Source organism: Vidua macroura, chromosome 8, assembly GCF_024509145.1.
Source record: "Vidua macroura isolate BioBank_ID:100142 chromosome 8, ASM2450914v1, whole genome shotgun sequence".
Taxonomy (NCBI): Eukaryota; Metazoa; Chordata; class Aves; order Passeriformes; family Viduidae; genus Vidua; species Vidua macroura.
This window is the reverse complement of record NC_071578.1, coordinates 24,095,058-24,115,540: the sequence shown is the minus strand read 5'-3', so window position 1 is coordinate 24,115,540 and position 20,483 is coordinate 24,095,058. Positions and strand designations below refer to the sequence as shown.

At 38.5% G+C, this 20,483-nt stretch overlaps 1 protein-coding gene across 1 annotated transcript in view; it reads right to left on the bottom strand.

Moving 5' to 3' along the window:
* The window catches only part of ZMIZ1 (zinc finger MIZ-type containing 1), a 283,289-nt gene that overhangs the window by 128,364 nt on the left and 134,442 nt on the right, over positions 1-20,483 (bottom strand). The window contains exon 4 of the mRNA XM_053983271.1: positions 6,447-6,560. Coding sequence (XP_053839246.1) covers positions 6,447-6,560 — 114 coding nt within the window. The remainder of the gene's footprint in view (positions 1-6,446; positions 6,561-20,483) is intronic.

Genomic DNA, 20,483 nt, shown 5'->3' with positions numbered 1-20,483 from the left:
TTTGAACAGTGATTGGCATGAAACATACGAAACACTGCTGGGTCATATGAAGAAAGTGACAAGGGAATTCCAAAAGCACTTCATTTTGGAGAGCAGGAGATCTCGATGAGTTTTAAATAACCTGACAAGACTAACAAAGTTTAGGTAAAAATGGCTTTAGGAGACCACACAGTGAAAGGACAAGCAGTAACACTGAGTTGTTTGGTAGCGCTCAGAGCTGCTCGGAAGCAGAGTGTTCTGTGCCTGCTGGCTGTACCCTGGCAGTACAGCACGTACACAGCCCTGGAGTGCTGTGCTGCTCTGCAAACACAAAGCTGTGTGTTCAACAGATGCCTGGAGAGGATGATGGGAGCACAATTTCTTCCACGTGAACTTTTTGCTCTGGAAGTCTTGGATACAAAGAGTAAATGTAACATTTCTAGGGCTCTCACAAGCAGCTGCAACCTCCCATTTCCTGGGTATAGATATGCTGAACCAACTCTTCCACCTAATTAATCAAGGAATTAATTCCTTGATTAATCCTTGAATTCAAATCCTGATCTGATTAGAAATCTGATTTTTGGAATGTCACAGGTTGATTTTTGATTATGTACTTTTCTGCATTAAACAGAACGAATGCAGGCAAGCATTAGCTGCATTTGCAGTCTGAAGCATCCTGTTGTGGAAACTTCACATTCTTTAGATATGCCATTCTCTTATATATATATATTTTTTTTTTAACATGTATGTCTTTTTTCAAACAATTATGCTCTTCATAAGGTATCAGGCAAGCTGAAACAGATTCCTGTATTATGAAACTGAGAGCAGTTAGGGTTTTTTCCTCCTTAAAATGATCTAAAATAATCTCAGCAGTTTCAATTCCAGGATTTTCTGAAGAGAAATGAAATTCAAAAGATTACTGTACTATTGTATCAGTATCATTAAAACATGAACCTTTAGCAGATATTTCCATCAGTTTATCATTGATGCTTGTTATTTCAGCAACTCTTATCTGCAGTACAGAGATGTAGTAAGAACTACAACCAGAACAAAAAATTTAAATGAAATCCATAACCTTTAGATGAAGTACAGCTAGCACTACAGCTTTGTGTTTAGTTTGTTTGCTTGTTTTAATTTAAAGAGAAATATTTCTTTCCCAAACATAGGTAAGTTTCCCACATCTGATGACTGAGGTGGATCCAGTATTTGGAGAGGAAAATCTAGAACATTAAGATTTGGGGTAAAGGCATTTTTAATTACTATTTCTGTGACTATTTCAGCATAGTTTTTTGTGGACAATCTGGGGTAGGAAATCTTTCATCTTTTGGGTGCAAAGAGACTCAGATCCCAACTACCGTGGTTAGAGACAAAAGCTTTCACTACAGAAGCTCTCTTACTTTCAGTGATTTACCAGGAGCCACCTCAGGTAAGCACATCCTGCTTACCTAAATTCCTCCTACTGTCCAAAACCATTGTAGTGATGGATTTTAATTTCTTAGATGAAGCCCCTAGGTATGGCTACAGAGTAACTGCATGCAGCTTTGCCTCTCTCACTCTTTTATTTCTTGACCAGACACGCTGAAGAGCCCTAAAGAATGATAAACTTGGTGCCTTGTAAAGCTGAAGCACAGCAAGAGAACAAGGCAGTGCCTTTATGGTCCTTTGCTGAAGACAAGTCTGTAAATCTGTCCATTTTGCTCTCAGCTATCTCCTCATTTCCATTTTTGCTGCAGCAACCACACAAACCTTACCCAAAGCCTTCAATAAGGTCATTTACATGTTAAACTGCTTGGCAAGAGCACACCCATGGGATGAGATTACACTGGACCTGGGAAGAGGCAGAAATGAATGAAACAGCCTGGGCCAAATGCTGACTGAAAGTAATTTGTATTGCAGTCTACTTTCCTGAAAAGCTTTTGACCAATATTTTATTTTTGTCTCCCATACACAGAGATATAATTCAATTACTGTGTAACTTTTTGGTCAATGTTACTGTTAAACATGATTTTTAGTATCCACATGGATTGGGAAACAGTTAGGAGAAAAGTTAACCTGGGAGTGATTAAAGTACTTCCATTTCTTTGCTTGGACTGGTGTCTCATTTGGCCAAAACAGGGTTATTTCTTTAAACTGCTGTGTAGTAACTGAAGCTGTTTATTTCAGAAGACTGTAAGGTAATGCCATATACAATACATTTTTAGAGAATTACATTCTTAAATTTATCAAGACTATCAGCCTTGGCATAATATATTCTAGCGCTAGAGTAAGAAATTTTTTCAATCCTAGTAAAAACACAGCTGTGTCTGGTTTGTGGAAAGTGGAGGCTGTTTTCATCAGCTCCCCATAACGCCATGGAAGAAGTAGTATTATATACAAAAGAACACCATATCCATTGCCATTTCAATAATTTATAGAATCAATTATTTCAATTATAATTCAATTTCTGGCCTACAGACTGTCTATTTGATTTGAAAATAACTACCGTTGAAAAATAACACCTAGCTTTTCTTGGCAAGTTAGAAGAAATTTTATTGTCTCTGAGAAAGATCATAATTTGTTTGCATGAATTCTGTAAAAGCTGTTTAAGGGAACCTTTCCACAACCTGTAGCTTGCAAGAAATAAAACAGATTCAAAGCTTACCCCTTTATCTCTGACTTATTATTTATCTGTTGAAATGAGTATTCTTTATAAATTTTTATTACCCACTCACTTTAGTGATTTTCTGTGATGGGTAAGCACAAAAAGTTAAGCTCTAGAATTAGTGTCTGTCAGAACTGTTTGAACGTAACAACACGATGCACATGCATCACATTTTGGTCAGAAGAGGCACAGCTTTTGGGGCTTAGTTAATTAAAAAATATCTTCTATTTATGGCACAAGCCATTGGTTTACCTATGTATCCTTTTCTATTTGACTCTTTGCAATGCACAGAAATACCCCATTTTTATTCATAGGCCTTGACAGCATTAGCCTAATTTTTTTATCACAAAAGGAAATTATTTAAACTCTAAATGAGTAATCATTTACAGTATCCATTATACAAAATATTTAACTACTGAAATGAAGTTCACATACCTTATTAGTACCTCTCTGACAAAATTTAGCTGTTGTATAAAATCCTGAGTTTCTTCTAGAGATAAGAAAACCATTCCTGTTATGTTGCACACAATAGCAAATTTGCTATTTGCTACCACAGTAGCAAATGTAACTTCAGAATTACAAAGCACTGCTGATGGGGAAAAATTATCTACTGCAAATAGCCAGTATGTATACTGTGCACAGATTATCCTTAAAAAAAAAAAAATCACCATGGGAAGACAAACACTAGACACGTGTTCCACGTTATTGTTCAACAATTGCTGTCTAGCGAACTCATGAAATTTTCAAGACACCAAGACTTCTCTAAGTGCTGGTATTACAATTTAAGAACACCCTCTATGATAGCCTATTCTACATATTATTCTCTATATATATTCTATATATTATTATCAAAACTAATAATTCCATAAATGAAGCTGGAAGCTCCTCTGCTATTGACTAGGCAGAATATTTCTAAGATCATTCTTCTGCATCTATTCTAAGACAGGCAGCAGGAATACAAACATTCCGGTGGTTATAGAGTTACCAGACATTACTGACAGTCCCAATACAAAGACTGTGTCAGGTACAGAACTACTTCTAAAAACCACTTCTTAAATTAAAGCCTTATTTCAAGACTGTGGGCATATTTGTCCTGTATTAATCGGATAAAATCTAATTGGTTAATTTTTGCAAAAGACTATACATAGGACTTAAATGATGCAAAGGATGTGTTATACCTATGATACCTATGTTATGCTGATGTGTGATAATCTATTCAGCTGGCTATTCATACCACAATAGATCTGTTTTGCTGCTCTGTCATTACATCTGATGCATTTCAACTTTGCAGTGTGTGAATGAATGTTTGCACATTCCTGAGAGAGCCTGCCTTTCTGCATTCATGACATCCTAATAAGTTTCAATTTGGATTAGTATGTGTCGTGTTACCACTCACAGGACATGGTCATCTCATATCCCTTGATGGTTCCAGAACAGCTTAGCATACCACTTTTTCCCTGGTCAGAGAGTTAACAGAACAGAATGTCATAAAAATAACAAAAATCATTCTCAATACTACAGAGGGGAATCTTTATGAGTAAGCAAGCATTTTTAGTATTTGTAGAATTTCCAAATTAAATGCCTTAAAGAACTACACAGCTCAAATGTTGTAATGATGGTAGAGATCACGTGCTTTAAAAAAGTATATCCAAAAATATGGAAATTTTAAGGGAATTTGATTTTGAAGATCATTTTAAAGGCTAGCAAAATAAAACAATAATCCTGTTTCAGTGGTTGAATAGACTTTCATACTGATTTTTTATTTTTCATTTAGCATAATCCTCACAAAGAAGTAAGAACTGGTAAACCTTATCAGCATTAAGAAAAATAGGCTCCTGATAAGTACAGAACACGATGCTATGCAAACTGATGTTAAATCTACCCATGATATTCAATTATTTCAGCTACCTTTGACTTATTTGCAACTTTCTGAATAAAGTCTCTGAAAACAGACTGAAGTTCTATCACATTTGTTAAATAAAAGTAGATAAACCCCTTTTCCTGTAAGGAAATAACAAGCCTAAAAATCCATGTTTGCTAAATTATGAATCAGAACATATTAATTAGAAAGAAATTATTAATTAGAAAGAAATTAATTAGAAAGAAATTAGGAAGAAATTAGAAAGAAAGTATGAGTTAGCTTAAATAGAAAAAATACACATAAAAGGAGAAGAATTTAAAAAAAAAATTTAAAAAGAGACCTTGCCCACTGTACTGCTAATGTATTAAGATGATACAGGAAGTACAAACCTCTTGGGATACAACCATGCTGTTAAGTCTGCTTAATGGGAAGCAGGAAGAGGAAGAGGGATGTACACAACGAGAAATTAAAGAATATCTTTCTTAGAGGGATTTTAAAATTAAGAGCAAGAAACATATTCATTACAGGTTATAGGCATTCTGCAAATCCTGTGTATTTATCAAACACAGAACAAGCCACCTGGTTAAGCTCCTGTGTTATTTCCTTGTCAGAAATTTAATGAGATTACAACATGTGATAAAGATGCTGCTGCCAGTCAGTCCTACACTGCAGATAGTTCTCTCCCACAACAAGCTTGGGAAAGGGAGCATGCCACCCTGTTCAGATTTCAGGGAGAAGTATGAAGCAAAGTAATACATGTGGCTCAAATATTAACAGTACTTAGACAGTAAGACTGTCTTTTTTTTTTTCTTTCATTCTTGTCAGAAGAAAAACAGCATTTTCATTTCATGAAAACCGTGTATTGTGTTTTACCTCACCAATTTTCATGGAACATTTCCTGCCCACTTTCTGTACACTCTGTGAGGAGAATGAATCACTGGCAGTCAGACCTTATTTTGACCCTCCACTTGGGCAGGGCTGAAGATCTGCTCACGTAGAAAAAAAAGATTTAAACAGCAAGGAGGTCACAGGTCAGACTCACAATGTTCTAGCAGAGGCTGCAGAGAAATACTGTGCACAGATTGCTCAATTATACTTGAGGTGAATGTCTCCTTTCCCAAAAGCTACCCTGAAAAATGCTAGCAAAGTTTTCAAAAGGTATAAATAAAATATTGTTATGGTCACATCAGACATTATGTGAAGTTTCTCATAGTTGATGCTACTGATAACTTTTATTTCAGACAGAATTGTTAAATATTCTGTCTTTGGAATTTACCATTTTTAACTTTATTTTTTCTCTGTCTGGAAGATTATATGCATCTCCTATTATAATTGGATTTATTCTTACTTTTTGACATACAAATCTGAGGGATGCTATACACTGGAGCACACTAAGATGGAGCCATTCCTTAACATTTGGATTTCTGGCAATTAAATCTCAGTCTTAATGTCTGTTTTATGTATGCCAGCAAAACATTCCACGAAAATAATCCATGCACTTCTGCCCCACAACAAATAAAATTACAGTCTCTTCATTAATAATTTCAGAATTTCTGTTTCTTTTGTGACTATTTATTTAGATCAATTTGCTTGGCAAATTGGCAAAAATGCCAAAGGAAAACAAATACCTGGAATGTTCATCACTCTGTAAGAACACGGCTCACTTAGCAATTTCAAGCCATGAAATGATACTGTATGTGTATAACAAATAATCTAGCCTGTGCATTTGTAAGTAATCTAACTAAAAACGTCTCTTATGCTCCAACTTCTTGTTACTGCATTTTGCTTCCTGTTAAGCAATGGAGGCAAATAAACAGGTCTTAAGATCTGGCTTTATGTATTTAAGGTAAAATGACAGAAATTCCCTTAAATTGCAGATTCTGAAAATCAAGGTCCCTTGGCCACGAGAGAGGGAACACAGTACAAAACAGATCTGGAGCCACGGTCACGGCAGGATGGACATACCGTCAAACAGCCCATCAGGCTCTGCTCAAATGGTCTCTGGAAGGCTCTGGGGTCTCCACACCAGTCCAGGAGTTCTGTTGCTGCATTATGGAAGTTTGCTGGGTTCTGTAAGTGCTGGAAAGGGAAGGCAAAGCAACATGGTAAATAACATGCACAAGGACTGACATATTCTTTTCTACATTACGCTACTGCTAAGTCTGGCAACTAGGAACAGTGTGTCGTTCAAAATCAATACTTTCAACTGTACAGTGAAAGCAGAAAATCCTACTTCATTCCTATTAATACTTCCACCATTTTCTGATACTAATTCATTAGTTAGAGACAAGCTGTAGCTGAAATACCAGAGCTCCCCAGACTCTTTCCTCCACAGCACCACCTCTCCCACCTGCAAATCAGTGGACTCCACTCGGAAATCAAAATTGTCTGAGCCCAAATTAAGGGAAATTTTAGTCTCAGGTTCAATGTCTTTGAAGTGTGCTTATGCCTCACTGTTGGGACATGCCAGCACATCATCTTCCAATAATCAAGATTTCAATCTATCGCATTAATTTCTGCCTTTTTACTGAACAACAGGAAGTCCTGATTTTAGAGGCACTTTGTAAACTTACCTAATACTATTGTTCACACTGTCATCCCTCACTGTCTATATTGCCAAAGTATTCCAACATTTTAGCCAGAGCAGAGGGATGGCACAGGAAAGAAAAAATTCAATTTACATCAGTAATATTGCTACAAAATTCTCCAGTTCTGGTGATGGTAGATGTTTCAGTGAAAACTCCAGAAACAACAAGAAAAGAGAGTATTTAGGAATTGTTAGGCTTTTTTTAAGTAGAGGTTTTATAATTCTTGGAATTGCTAAGAAAAATATGAAAATGATATGAGTGTTTTATCCAGGAGGCAGAAATCTCAGGGGCATAATTTTTAAAATATATCATTACTTTTAAATCAGTTGCATAATTTGGGAAAACATGACTGCTCATTTCTAAGCATCTGGATGAACTATAATGTTCACAACCTATTTTTTCTCCCTTCATCCCCTCATGCCTGAGTAGCTGCATATATTAACTTCCTGACAAATGAAGGGTAAAAAAAAATCCTCTCATGCCAGGTTTTCAGGAGTTCCCAGTCTGTGAGCTTTTAGATCACGTTATATAATTCTTATTCAATCAACGCTCTTGGTCAGAAGCCCTGTTTTAACAAGAGATGACTGACATGCAGGGCATAGATTTTTAAAACAATAGCAGAATTTGAAAAAGCAGACAGGCATTGTGCAAAGTGGGTTTCTACCTCTGCTCTACCAACACAGGTACAGCTCACACTACCAACCAGTGAGAGCTTTACATAGGCTTGATTTCAGAATTACAACTCTGGCTGATCGTATAATTATTGGTGGAGGAGTCTAATGAATGTGTATACAGATTAAAGGCAAGAATCCAAGTAAGTACATGTAAGAAGCTATATTGTAAGGCTTTGTGTAAAAAAATCCCATGAACAGAGCCAGCAGTTTGGGTTATGAATCTTCCAAGTAAAAGGGAAAAGGATTCCTTTTTGAACTCTCACTTAAACCACCCGAGAAGTGACTGCCTGACACCAAATCTCTCAGTGAATACTGCTCCTTCCACAAGCCACTTTGATCTGCAGAGGAAACAGAAGTTGCTTCAAACCCCTCTACAACAGCACGTGTAAGCTCTGCTAATATCAAATACACCATTTCCAGAAGACAAGAGAGGCACATGAGCTGGTGAACAAATTGCACCATACTGAATGCCTACTGTACTGATAGGACTTAGGTCACAGATCTCTCAGAAGGGAGAAAATAACCCAAACCAAAACCACAGAAACAACGCAGGGAAAAATTCACTGAAACCTATGTAATTCTGTACGTGAAACCATTTTAGCAACTCTTCCCTCCTTGTGGGAAAGGAAATGAATTGAGATCCCCTAATCAATAGCCCTAAGTAAGAACTACATAATATTTATTCTCACCAGTGTTGCTGCTTGCCAGCTACACACATCTTCTACTAAAGCTTACAATGAAATTTCCCCATTGAGAAGCACACTCTATACCTGAATGAGAACAATTTTTATAGATATAGGCTAACAGATAAAAAACAGGGCACACCCATATCCATATGCTTAATTTTCAATTTAGCACCACATAAGGGTAATTTCTATTTACCGTAACACCACTGAAAAGCTGTATTTTTTTTTTCCTAGATTAAAGTTTCAACATGTATTAAACTTGCACTTTGCTATGGAAGAAAAGGCTCCTTCTACTTGCCTGTGCCAAAGCAGGGGTGACCTCAACATCTTGGTTTTAACTGTTTGTTCTGTAACCCTCCAGCAGGTTATTTCACTGCATCAGGACTGACCCCTGAGGGACACTATCAGAACCCACTTAAATACACAGGGAATACTGAAATCCTGACTCCTTAAATGGAACTGCCTAATTGAAACTTGTTTAGAAACTCACTAAGCAAGGTAAGCAATTCTATTAGTCCCATCATAGACTAAAAAGCCCTGAACAAAACACAGGAAAAAGTCAGAATACCAGTAGGTCCTGCCTCTGTGGAGTGGATTTGAATAGTTTATGGGATGAGAATAAAAACTGGTCCCAAGAGGACACTTCCTGCAATGTCACACACAGTTCTGTCTGGGACATGTTTCTCACAGCTTTCTGACTTTCTAAATAATTTTAAATCCAGGTTCTCCTCCAGTTTTTCTTTTTCGCATTCAAAGGCCAAGGCTACTTTTGTGGAAAACAAACAGAAGATCCAGCATGAACCAAAGCATGAAGGCAGGTACAATTCCTTCCCTCAGTTACATAAGGAAACATTCCAAATGCCTACTGTGATTTTTATTTATTGACAACTTAAACACTGTATGTGGAGCAAAAAAGCCCCAATGTCACTCACATCCTCACAACAAAAAGCCTGCCTGAGAAGAATATTACATCTAACATATTCATCGAGCAGGAAATAAAGAGATATTCTCAGTTCTCGATCCAAGAACAGAAGTACAAAACAAAGCTTATGCCAGATCCATCCATCAGCTTTGTTGTGAAGCATTTTACATGCATAGCTCTATCCTCTTCAACTGAAATTATTGGCAGCATTTTGAAGAAGCAAGGCATGTGTCTGAAGAGTCTTGTCTGAAACTGTGCTTCTTGTAAACAAGGGGAAAAAAATCCACCTCATTAGTAGCTGGTTTAGAGAAAAGTGACAATGAATCAGATCTGGTTACAACACATCTTGGTGTATGTTCAAAGCTGCTAGTGAAGGGCACCATGCTTGCAAGCAATGATGTTTTTAGCAAGTGGACAGGATTCACATGAATAAAATCTGAAGCAAAAATTAACAAAGCCAATGAACTGAATGAAGCAGTTACTTACCAGATTGCTTTCAATATAATTTGCTTTTCAGAAGACTATTAGCAAAACATGACAATTTCTATAATTGAAAAAATTTAGAAGATTTTCAGTCTAATAATTTTTAACACCTCAAACCTAATATTCCATTAGCCTGAATGGAACAGAAATCACAGAAATACTTGATGCAGGTGAGCATATCATTATTGCAGGGATCACCAGGTGATGCTCTGAAGAGAGAGACTGAGTCTCAGAGTCATATTTGATCTTGGAAGGAATCTCTTGCTCTTTGTAGCTACTCAACAGTCTGGTGTAGGGGAATAGAGAGAACAGCAAAAGACTTTGCTATCCATTTTGCTATCTCCAAGAAGAGTGAACTGTACCAGCAAAGTCCTTTTCTGAGGACTGCTGACATTTGAGCTGGATTCCAGGGAAGATGGGAACATCTACTGCTGCTTGTTACCACCTCTGACTTAAACATTCTGTTTACCTAAAGAGCAGACCATCTTTGTAAATTTGTGAGGACATACAGGCAGAGGATGCAGGTACAGTAGGACCCAAGTTCACCAGATTCCACTGGAACTGTCTGTGTGCCCACTCCATGGTTTACTGCTCCGTCATCTCCTGGAGCGAGGGCAACAACGATGGCATTTAGAGTTACAACAGCTGACATGTGGCAATTTTTAGTCCCAACATTTCAAAATACAGCCACCCCTTGAAATTGTTACTTCCTTCCAATCAAACAGTGATAAGAAAGTCCTGATATACAATAAAAACTCTGCAATAGGCACAAAAATAGAAGCTTCATTCCACATATGAATTTAGGCCCTTATGAGTTAAAAAGGTGTATATAATAAACATCTTATTCTTTAAAAGGATACTAAAGCACAATTGACTACTTTCAGTCATCTCACCAACACCAAAGTGGGTGAAAACCACTTCCTGCAATGCAAGATTCAATATGATTTTGGAGACTGAAACCAATTATCCACATTGAAACATGGCAACGACAATGGCCTTATCTTTCCTAAATATAGAATCTCAACCCTTTTGTACACTTGTGTACCTTAGAACAGTCTAGTAAGCAATGCAAGGACATCAGTCAAAATTAAGAACAATTACAGAGGTTTAATATTATCTCACATCAGGAAATGCTAACGTGACAGCAATGGTATGGAAAGTGAATCATTTAAACATGAAATCCATATGTTCCTGTTTGCTGCTATAGAAAACAAATGTTGAATTTCAATTTACAAATGACATCTCCAGTGGAGGGTTTTTTCCTCTTTTCTGTGGAATACATCAGTCTGAAGGCAGATATCTAATTTGCCACAACTTAACCTATTCAAAATGAGATGTCACGCAAATAAGTTTTTGAGCAGCAAACTGCTTAACTATGCTAAACAAGTTATTGCATTTATTTACGTGATGTCGCAGCAAATTATGAAGGCTGACTCAAGTTGTCTGTTTGTTTTGCCGAGTTACGTCTGCTCTGTGTCTCACTCCTTGATTTAATTGAACTGCTGAAGATAATATAACTTATCACACAGACATTATGCCATGTTGTAGATTCTAGGTTAATTAACAGTAGCCTACAGTCACTGAATTTCTCACATGGCTAGCCACTTGGACCCTGTCTACTGTCTAGCTTCACTAATCAACGAGTCTGGGAATTTTACATCAGCGACACAAAACACTGGCAACACAGGGAGCTTTTCAGTGCACAGAAAAAGAAAACAGAGAGATGTAGGTAGTCTTTTCTTCGCTCTGAAATTAACCCCTTCCTACACACCATGTGGCAAGGCTGCATGCTTGGCAAACGTTCTGCTCCACCAGCTGGGGAGAGTGAATCCAGGAGGCAGCTGTTCTCCTGCAGGACAGAAAGTCTGGGCTGCTGTTCCACAAGCACTGGGGGCTGCCGGCCTTAGAAGGCTCCTGCCTCCCTCCATGGTAAATTAGGCCCACTCTACACTAACAATTTGAGCTACACTGGCCCTCCAGGATGGCAGGCAGGGCAGGTCCTTGAACCTTAGCACTAGCAGGGGAGACAGCAGCAGTGTGAGCCACTGCAGGGGAGGCCCTTCAGGAGCCCATGGGAATGGGCACGTGTTACAGCACATTGTTTGTGCATATCAACACTAGTCTGAAGCTGACCTAAATCCTAGGACACAGTTTGTTGATAATGCTTAGTCTTATGGCAGGTTGCCTCTGTGAGCTTCCTTGCCTCAACATGTACTTCCAGCCCTTTCAGTGCCTCAGACCACACTTGCTGTGATCTAACTGTGATCTAACCTCTCAAATGCAGACTTTTAGTCATGACTCACAGTGAGATCCCTTATATGACCACTCAATCACTAGACCTGACTCAAAGAAAGTGGCAGCAAACAAAAGGTAGGGCTGGGAAGGTACCAGGACTCTGCTCTCAGCAGCAGCTTTGAATTAAACGCATCGTGAAACTTCTCCCAAAGGTGGAGCTGTATCATCAGTGTAAGAGGATGACACAGTTAAGTTCACAGCATAAATACTCCTCCTGCCTCACAACACCCTCCTTGTAAAAAAAAATAACTGTACTTTCAATTATTTCAAGCCAGATAAATATTTTTATTATTCCTCATTATTCTACATAAAACTTAATGTATACAAAGAAAGGTGCCAAAAGGAAACACGGATTTTTAGTGTTCTGATACTGTACATATTTACTCTTGAGGTAATCCTGAGACTTCAGCCAAGTTTAGATAACAGGTTCATCTGTACGCTCTCAAAACTTTCCAACAGGTCCAGATTTTAATGTATGTAAAACCCAGTACAAAGCCTATCTCCTCCAAACCATGAGGCCAGATTCTCTGCATGACATAAATTTTGTATACATTTGAAATGCCTGTGTACAACTGTGAGGTTCATGTGACCTGCTTGCAATTTTCAGCTGCAAACATGCAGGTTTTCAAGCCTTTCTTGACAACAATGGAAATTAAAATTCTCATATGGTTGTAATTCTATGAATTTAATAACAAAAATGGAAAAGCAGCTATCAAAAATTTTATATAAAAGTAAGTATATTCAAAACTATAAATGCAGAAACCACAATTCCTTTGGAGCTAAACCAATTGATAATGTGTGGTAAAGGAGCTGATCAACTTCACTTCTGGTGATGGAGCTGACTCCATGCCTACAGTACTTTTCTAACTCTGGTGTTAGAAAAAAGTATGGTGTATCTCCCTCTGACCCTTGAGATGGGATTTGGTGGCCAGGTGCTTTGGCAGATTCTGCCACGCAATTCAGACTATTTTTTGTCCATCTTAATGCTCATCCAGACATGTCTGCAGTCATGTGTAATGAAAATACACTTATGTGCTGAAGGAGGGCAAATAGGGGAGTAGGGAAAAATGGGAGCTGGACAGAGAAAGGGCAGAGAGAACTGACAGAGATCACATGCCCTTCAACTTAAACAACTGGGAGCAGAATTACTGTGCTGCATGTGGGGCAAAGAGCATCCAGCTCCCAAAGGAACACTAATCACCTCTCTTAGGACTGTAAATAGGATTCCTGGTCAGACACACTTGACAGAGCATGACCACAGCTGGTCTCTCAGTCACTCGGTGCACAGGTACACTGCTGCTAGACCTAAATTTGATGGCTCACTCAGTGCCAAAAGACCTGCATATCAGCAAGAGCCATTTGCTTTAATACAGTGATAGAGCCTTTATTACTCCAAACCCTGAGCAAGCTCTGTGAGTGAGCCCAACCATGAGCCTGTCTCCCCTCCTATGCAAAGGCCTCTTCTTCAGACCCCCATCAACCACTGGCTGCCAGAAAGCTCAGGTGTGAAAATACAGGCTATCACTACTCAAGAACACACTTTAAACATAAAAAATTATATGACCTGAAATAGGTGGTTTCTCCATCTTTATTTTTTTTTACTGTCAACAGTGATTATGGACACCTTGCCCTATCTACCAGCAGCCATACTCAGTATATTAAAACTCTTCTGCAATCAATATTCAAAACAAACAGCCTTTTTCCTGAGGACAGAGGGGAGTATGGAGCTCTTCACTGTCTTTTGGGAGTGTGATTTTTGTTTATCTGGATATGGGTATAGATACTTCAATTCTCTAAAGTCCCTTTCAATATCAAAGTTTGTTTTATTTAGCAAAAAATTAAAAGGCTCAAGCTGTGCACTTTGCATTCAGATAATCCCCCCTCCAAATTTTGTGTTTTTGAGATTGAGAGATCCCTAATTAATAGAATTATCTTGTACTTGCATGGCTCATTCCATTGGAGGCCTTATAAATATTTTATTAGGCTCACATTTTGAGAGGCACTAGATATACTAAGAGAGGGATTAAGACCATGTTAGCCATTCCTACTTATGAAAAACAGAGCAAATGGAGTCACCTTTGCCCCCTTTGTCCATTGCAGCTTCTTTTTCAAAAGAGAACAAATACGGAGCAATGACCAGCACCTCCTTATTGGATGTTTTAACATCAAAAAAATACTGTGCAAATTTGCATGCTAAACAAATGAGAAAAAGAACAAATAAAAAATATGAGCATCACTGAACTGAAAAACCCCCAAGCTGTTCAGTTATGAATTGTAAGGGACCAAATCTATATTAATGCAGATTTCCCTTGATGCTTCTCTCATACACTTTTAGTATAAAGTGTGTGTATAATTCAGTACTGATTGCAGAAAAGGTGAATGCCTGGTAATTGAGCAGCCTTGTTCTGCTGCCTGGATCTCCTATACCGTGAGTTTTGTGAGGATGATTGCACACCTATATGCATGTGCAGGAGCAAAGGAAAGATACTGCAACCTTGGCTTGTCCATTAGTTTTACCAAAGTGTAAGAAATGGGTTTAACATCTGATCCTCAAGAACTAAACACAGAAGCCAGAAGAGCTAAAACAAGAATCATTCCTTAACTCTGTTGATCAGAACTGCAACATTGTCTTCCTTTCAATCTACATGACTGCAGTATATTTATGATATACTTTGAATAAAACTTTATGTTAAGTAAGGGAACATGCAGCAAATTAAACTTCTTTAGTCATAACCTACTGTTCTACCCCAACCTCCCCTGCTCAGGAGGAAACTGTGACTTGAAGGGCTCTGATCAGATCTGACTGAAGATGGAAATGGGGCAGAATAATGGCAGTATGTCCTTGTGTTCATCTCTTGATTGTTGGTGCAGTCTTTGTACCTTCCTTACCCTCAGCACCTGCACTGCTATGATGCCAGCTGAGAGCAGTGGAAACAGAACAGTATGGTTTACAAACACTCCACATAATCAGAGGGGTCAGAAGTATTTTTCCTTGAGCACTCACAAACTGATTTTATGGGATAAAAGTCAAAAGACAAAAGTACAACTGTCTACTCTTACTCCAAGACCATGCTCAGTCATGCAAGGCTCCAGCCTCTCTTTGTATTTGTAATTACAGCTCACCAGAATTATGAAATCAGTTTGCCTAACCAGTTCACTTGGTCTTCTTGGCAAGTGAAACAACCCATTTTCCATTAGTATCTCCCTATGCTAGCAAGAGATGTCTCTCTATGTGACTACAGCAACAATGCTGAGGCTTCTTCAGCCTTTCCACTCCAACAGGCATTGCAATGATACAGAAGCTTTCTTCTCAAATGCCCTCGTGATTTTCAGTCAGTAGTTTCAGTCCTAAATATCTCAACATATCAAGGAGTTAATTTTCTCAAAGCAGTGACCATACTGTTAGAATACCACTGCACTATTAGAATAATGTTTCATTATTACAGTAATATATACATAAATTGGTAATGGATTTTATTGATAAAAATGGGCTTGTTTTAGACTTGCTTACCTGCTGTCTTGACAAAAAAAAAAAAAAAATCTACTTTCTTAATGTGTTTTAGTAGAAGATTAAGTAAGGGACTCAGGCAAAATGGGGTGTCTACATAAATACTTCTGTGTTGTGAACCATTTCATAATTTCATGTATATATCATTATGAAAAGTTTGGATCATGGTTTTCTTTCATGCAGTTCTTACCTTATTAAGGTGTTTTAAGGACATTAAAGAAGTACTACATCATCCCTTTATTGGAAGATGATTGTCAATAGTGCATTCTTTAAAAAGAAGTAACACCACCTAAAAGTATAAAGCGAGTTGATGGCAAGGGGGAAAAAAAGCACCAACTCCTCTGATATATGTACAGAACCAACTTTAAAAATTTAATTAAAATAGATACATTTATTAATTTTCTAAATTTCAGAAGAATAAATTCACTGATTTTGAAAAATAACTACTAGTCTTCAGTATATCCTGTTGAACAGCAGCACATTTGTTGGACATATTTTGCTTTGCAATTAATTTTGACTAATTTGAGTAATTTATTTACTTATTGAGCTTTTTATAGCACTTTTAATCAACTGATTTAATCTTTATTATTTTAATCTCTTAATCTATGCAGAGATAAAATCTCAAGGTGACTACTTAAAATGATGACTACACAAACTGTGGAAGTTGTAAAATTCACATGACCTATTCTCACAGGTCCTACCAGCCAGCAAGGCATTACTGAGATATTTGCAAATCAAAAGGAAAAATGCTTCCCCAGACAGTTCCTCAATTACAAAACTGCCCACAGCACCTGCTGTGTGACCTGCCCACGCAAAATGTACTACTGCACAGAGGCAAGAAGGAGTGAACACCACCAGTGATGAGACTTTTCCTTCAGGAGATGATGGCAGAGGTCTGCACAGCTGAAGGCTCTTGGTATTAACAGAACTTTTGCCACTACAATTCATTTGAAAACACCTGCTTTTACAAATAGTAAAAAACTTATGTGCAAACTCTAAGCCATACCTCTATAGATTTGCTGTTGCACACAATAGCAGCAACTCGAGTAGCAAGTGCATATGTAAGAAGGAAGATTCAGAAATGGCAGGACAGAAGTCAGAGATGTCACCAGCTGTGTCACACCTTCACTGAGGAGCTTGACCCAGCTGCTGATAAAAAGGACTTCCTATGCTCATCTGACACCAAGGTGACATTATGGATTCAACTTCGATTTCTAGATTTCTAGAATTTTCAAATATTCTTCCTTTTTTATTGAAAGACAATTTTAAACAACAGGCCAGATTAACTTGCTGCACAGGAAAGAATAAAATGATACTAAATCCCATGGGTACTGGAGGTTTTCGGCCTGAGTTTAAAACGTGCACTTTCCATTTTGAAGTGGAAATACTAAGGATACTAACACAACTAATATTAAGAGTAATAACACCCCAGCCCTCAAGGACAGGTGCTGCAGTAAAGCAGCAGAACTGGGAATGGGCAAAGTGAAGCTGCCACAACTTTACCAATCCACCTCACAACATGATGGGTTATATTCCACCCACTGGAATCCTGTCAGATAAACAAACCAGCCAAATACTGCAAACAACAAGAAGGTGTTCTTTTCCCCCTCCCTGCCAGGAGTGCTTCCAGCAAATTGCCTCTTTGCTCCCTCCTTTGCAGCTTCCCTACCAGGATGCAGGATCTAATGAGCAGGAATGTTGACTGACAAGTCTCTAAATGGACTAGAGGAGCCAGGAAAGCTGGTCTGCTGTCAGTTTTCCCTAAACATACTTTAGTCTAGCAGAGGAATATTCCAACAGACTGAGCACAAAAGCAGACAAAGAACTTGTGGCTATAGGCCTCAGAATAAAAAGATATGAAAGAAATGTAGCTACTAACACAATATTGATGGACCATTCAACCAAGAAGCTGTAACACTTGAGGCCCATCAAATGTCTTTTTAAGGATAAGGTATTTTCCCCCTTTAGCCTTGTTATTTCACATTTAGCTGCTAAAACCAAACCCCTGCAACGTTTATATAGAATATAAAAAAAGTATATTCTAAATAAATGCACTCTTCATAAGAATACTTCTGATTTTCAAAGTTCTTCAAGAGTGAAATTTTTATGAAAGTACTGTGGGCAGTTTTGTAAGGACATTCGAATGAAAAAAATGGGAAGCATTTTTCCTTTTATTAAAATCTTTTCAGCTGTAATTTCATACCAGTCCTTGGTAACCAGTCCAAAGTATACTAAAAATGACATGTTTAGGACTGCTTAGCATTTACATGAGTCTGCAACAATAACACTGAAGAGCACAAGAATTAGTTCAAACACTTCAGCGCTTAAAAACAGTTATGTAAATATACAAAGAATTCTATTTTCCTCTGAATTGCAGGCTACCAAAAACCTAGCTGCTGAGTGATGAAAGAAATGGGCTTGCTTGTTTCCAATTTGAGCAAGAAAATATCAACACAAACACACAGCAATTACAACTTTCAGCATATCTCTCTGAATGGCTGGGTAGGCACTAAAAAACATTGCAAGGCAGCAATTCAGCAAGCCTTCTGGAAGGGAAGAGGGGAGAAATGCTAATCAGTTTCTGGAAATCAGCTGTGTGACGTGCGTCTCCTTTCACGTGGTGATCCAGCACCATTTGACGATACTGCTCCATGTGTCCTGATGTACCATGACACAAGCAGCAGAACCAACCTTCTCTGTTCCCACCATGAGCTAATACTTTTGACACCAGAGAGCCTTTTCACACTCCTTCTCAACCTGTTACTAACATTTCAGCACAGCTTTAGTACAGAGCCTAACTGTACTCAGCCCAGCAGGAAGATATAATCACACACCACTTCTGAAAGAGGTGGCTTCCTCATAATTTCAATATAGAAAGGTTTTTTTTTCATCTACTTCTTTGCAAGAATTTCAGAAGAAACGTACAGAAACCTTACAAAACTGACTGACAGCAAACAGAGACACAAAGTCCCTAGAATAGCTCCAAGTTTTTCAAGTAGACCCATTAGAGTAAGAGTAGAGAGATGTTACCCAACTCTCTGATTTTCCCTGGCATTTGCTTCTATCACCTAACAAAAGCAGCATCTGGTTAAAGTCACACCTCTGGACTGCTATGAAGAATGCTTTAAGAAACCCAGTCAATTCTTTACTGGGATTTTCTGTGCAGCAGGAGCCAAGCTGGCTCCTTCAGAAGGCTGTGCCTGGGCAGCAGGCAGCAAGGAAGCTCTCAAATTCAGCTCTGTGCCCGCCTGAACCCGCTCCTGCTGCCCCACAGCTTCATGGACGTTGTGCCAGAGCCACCTGAGCCATGAGCCCATAGCACATAAACAGATTATTACTGCAGCCTCAAATATGGCAGGGAATTCTCAGAAGCCATCAGACCTTTGCTCTGCACAAAAGTAATTTTGTAGTTTTGTTTGTATGGACAAAGACTTAAAGAAAAAAGCCTGTGCCCTGAACATCCAGTTTCCTCCAGTGTACCCTGAAGAGTCTCCTGTGTCATGACAAACTAATTGCACGTGCTAAGGAAAGCTTGTTACTTTGGCTTTTTCCACTGTACATCAAAAAAACTATGTTTGATTTTAAAGCACACACACTTACAAATACTAAGGGAATCAGCTACAAAGAGACCACACAAGCTGTTCCAGCCTTCCACAGAAGTCTGGGGTTTTTTTAAGCATAAATACACAGCCACCTCTTCAGTTTGCCCTTTCATCTATTCTGAAACACTTCTTAACACACACTTCATTTCCTAACTAGCTGATCATATACAAGTTTTGGGTTTGTAGCTTTAAAGCACTAAAAAAGATGAAGGTAAAACACAACCTTGATCCTGGAACAGAAGTCAGCAAGGATATTGTGGGTGTCTCACAAGTCACAGAGCTGGGAAGAAAGAAGCCTGTCCTGACCCTGTGCTGAAACATGATCTAGTTAAAGAGGCACATGGATTACCATTTATAGCATTTCTCAGGGGCTGGAGTGAGGGGCAGGGAGGGCGCAGACAGCTCTCAGACGGGCTGCAGGAGCCACTGGCTGCCAGCAGGGTTACAAAACCTGCAGATGCCGGGCTCCAAGGAAGGATGGTTTTCCTCCCCCTGTTGCAGCACACCTTCCACACCACTGCTGTGTTAACCACCCCAAAAGCACATGTGTGCTCAGGAGAACAGCAGCACAGTCTGGGAAAAGAGGATAACAGAGGAGACCAGAAGGCAAGGCAGACACATTTTTATCTAACCCTGCAGTTAATCCCCAGAATAGGTGAAGATACATTTATATATCCATGCAAGGTAGTGCTTTGCTCCCAAACTCAACATGCACAGAGCACTGTGTGGTCCAGCTCTCAATGGGTGAACTGGAAATTACTCTTTCTACTATTAGCCAGCTAATGACTTGTCTCAAAGAACAAGGTAAATGTCCTCAAGCTGGAAATTTATGACCCTGTGACAGAGAGTTGAGTGTCTTTCAAAAAGGTAGTTAGTTTCTGTCTCTTGCTCCACTACAGCAAAGATAACAGCACAAGATTTTGGAACTATGAAAAAGCAAACAGCAGTTTTGATGCTACTTTCTTCAACAAAACAAATTATTATTTTTTTTTAAATCAGTCATTACTCTCCAACAAAACTACAAGTGCCACTAGCACAAAATAAAAGCTTTCTGAGATATATTTTTTGGTGTTCAGCCACTGTCTTAGTTAACTACAGTTCATCATGAGTTGAAAACAAGTCTTCTTCTTCTCTTCTTTTATTTGGGCCTAAGCATAATGGGGGAGCCATGAATTCACGAGCATTCCCAAGCAGGATAGCTCCTTTTCAGGCATCCTCTGAGCTCTGGCACAAGCATGCTCCTG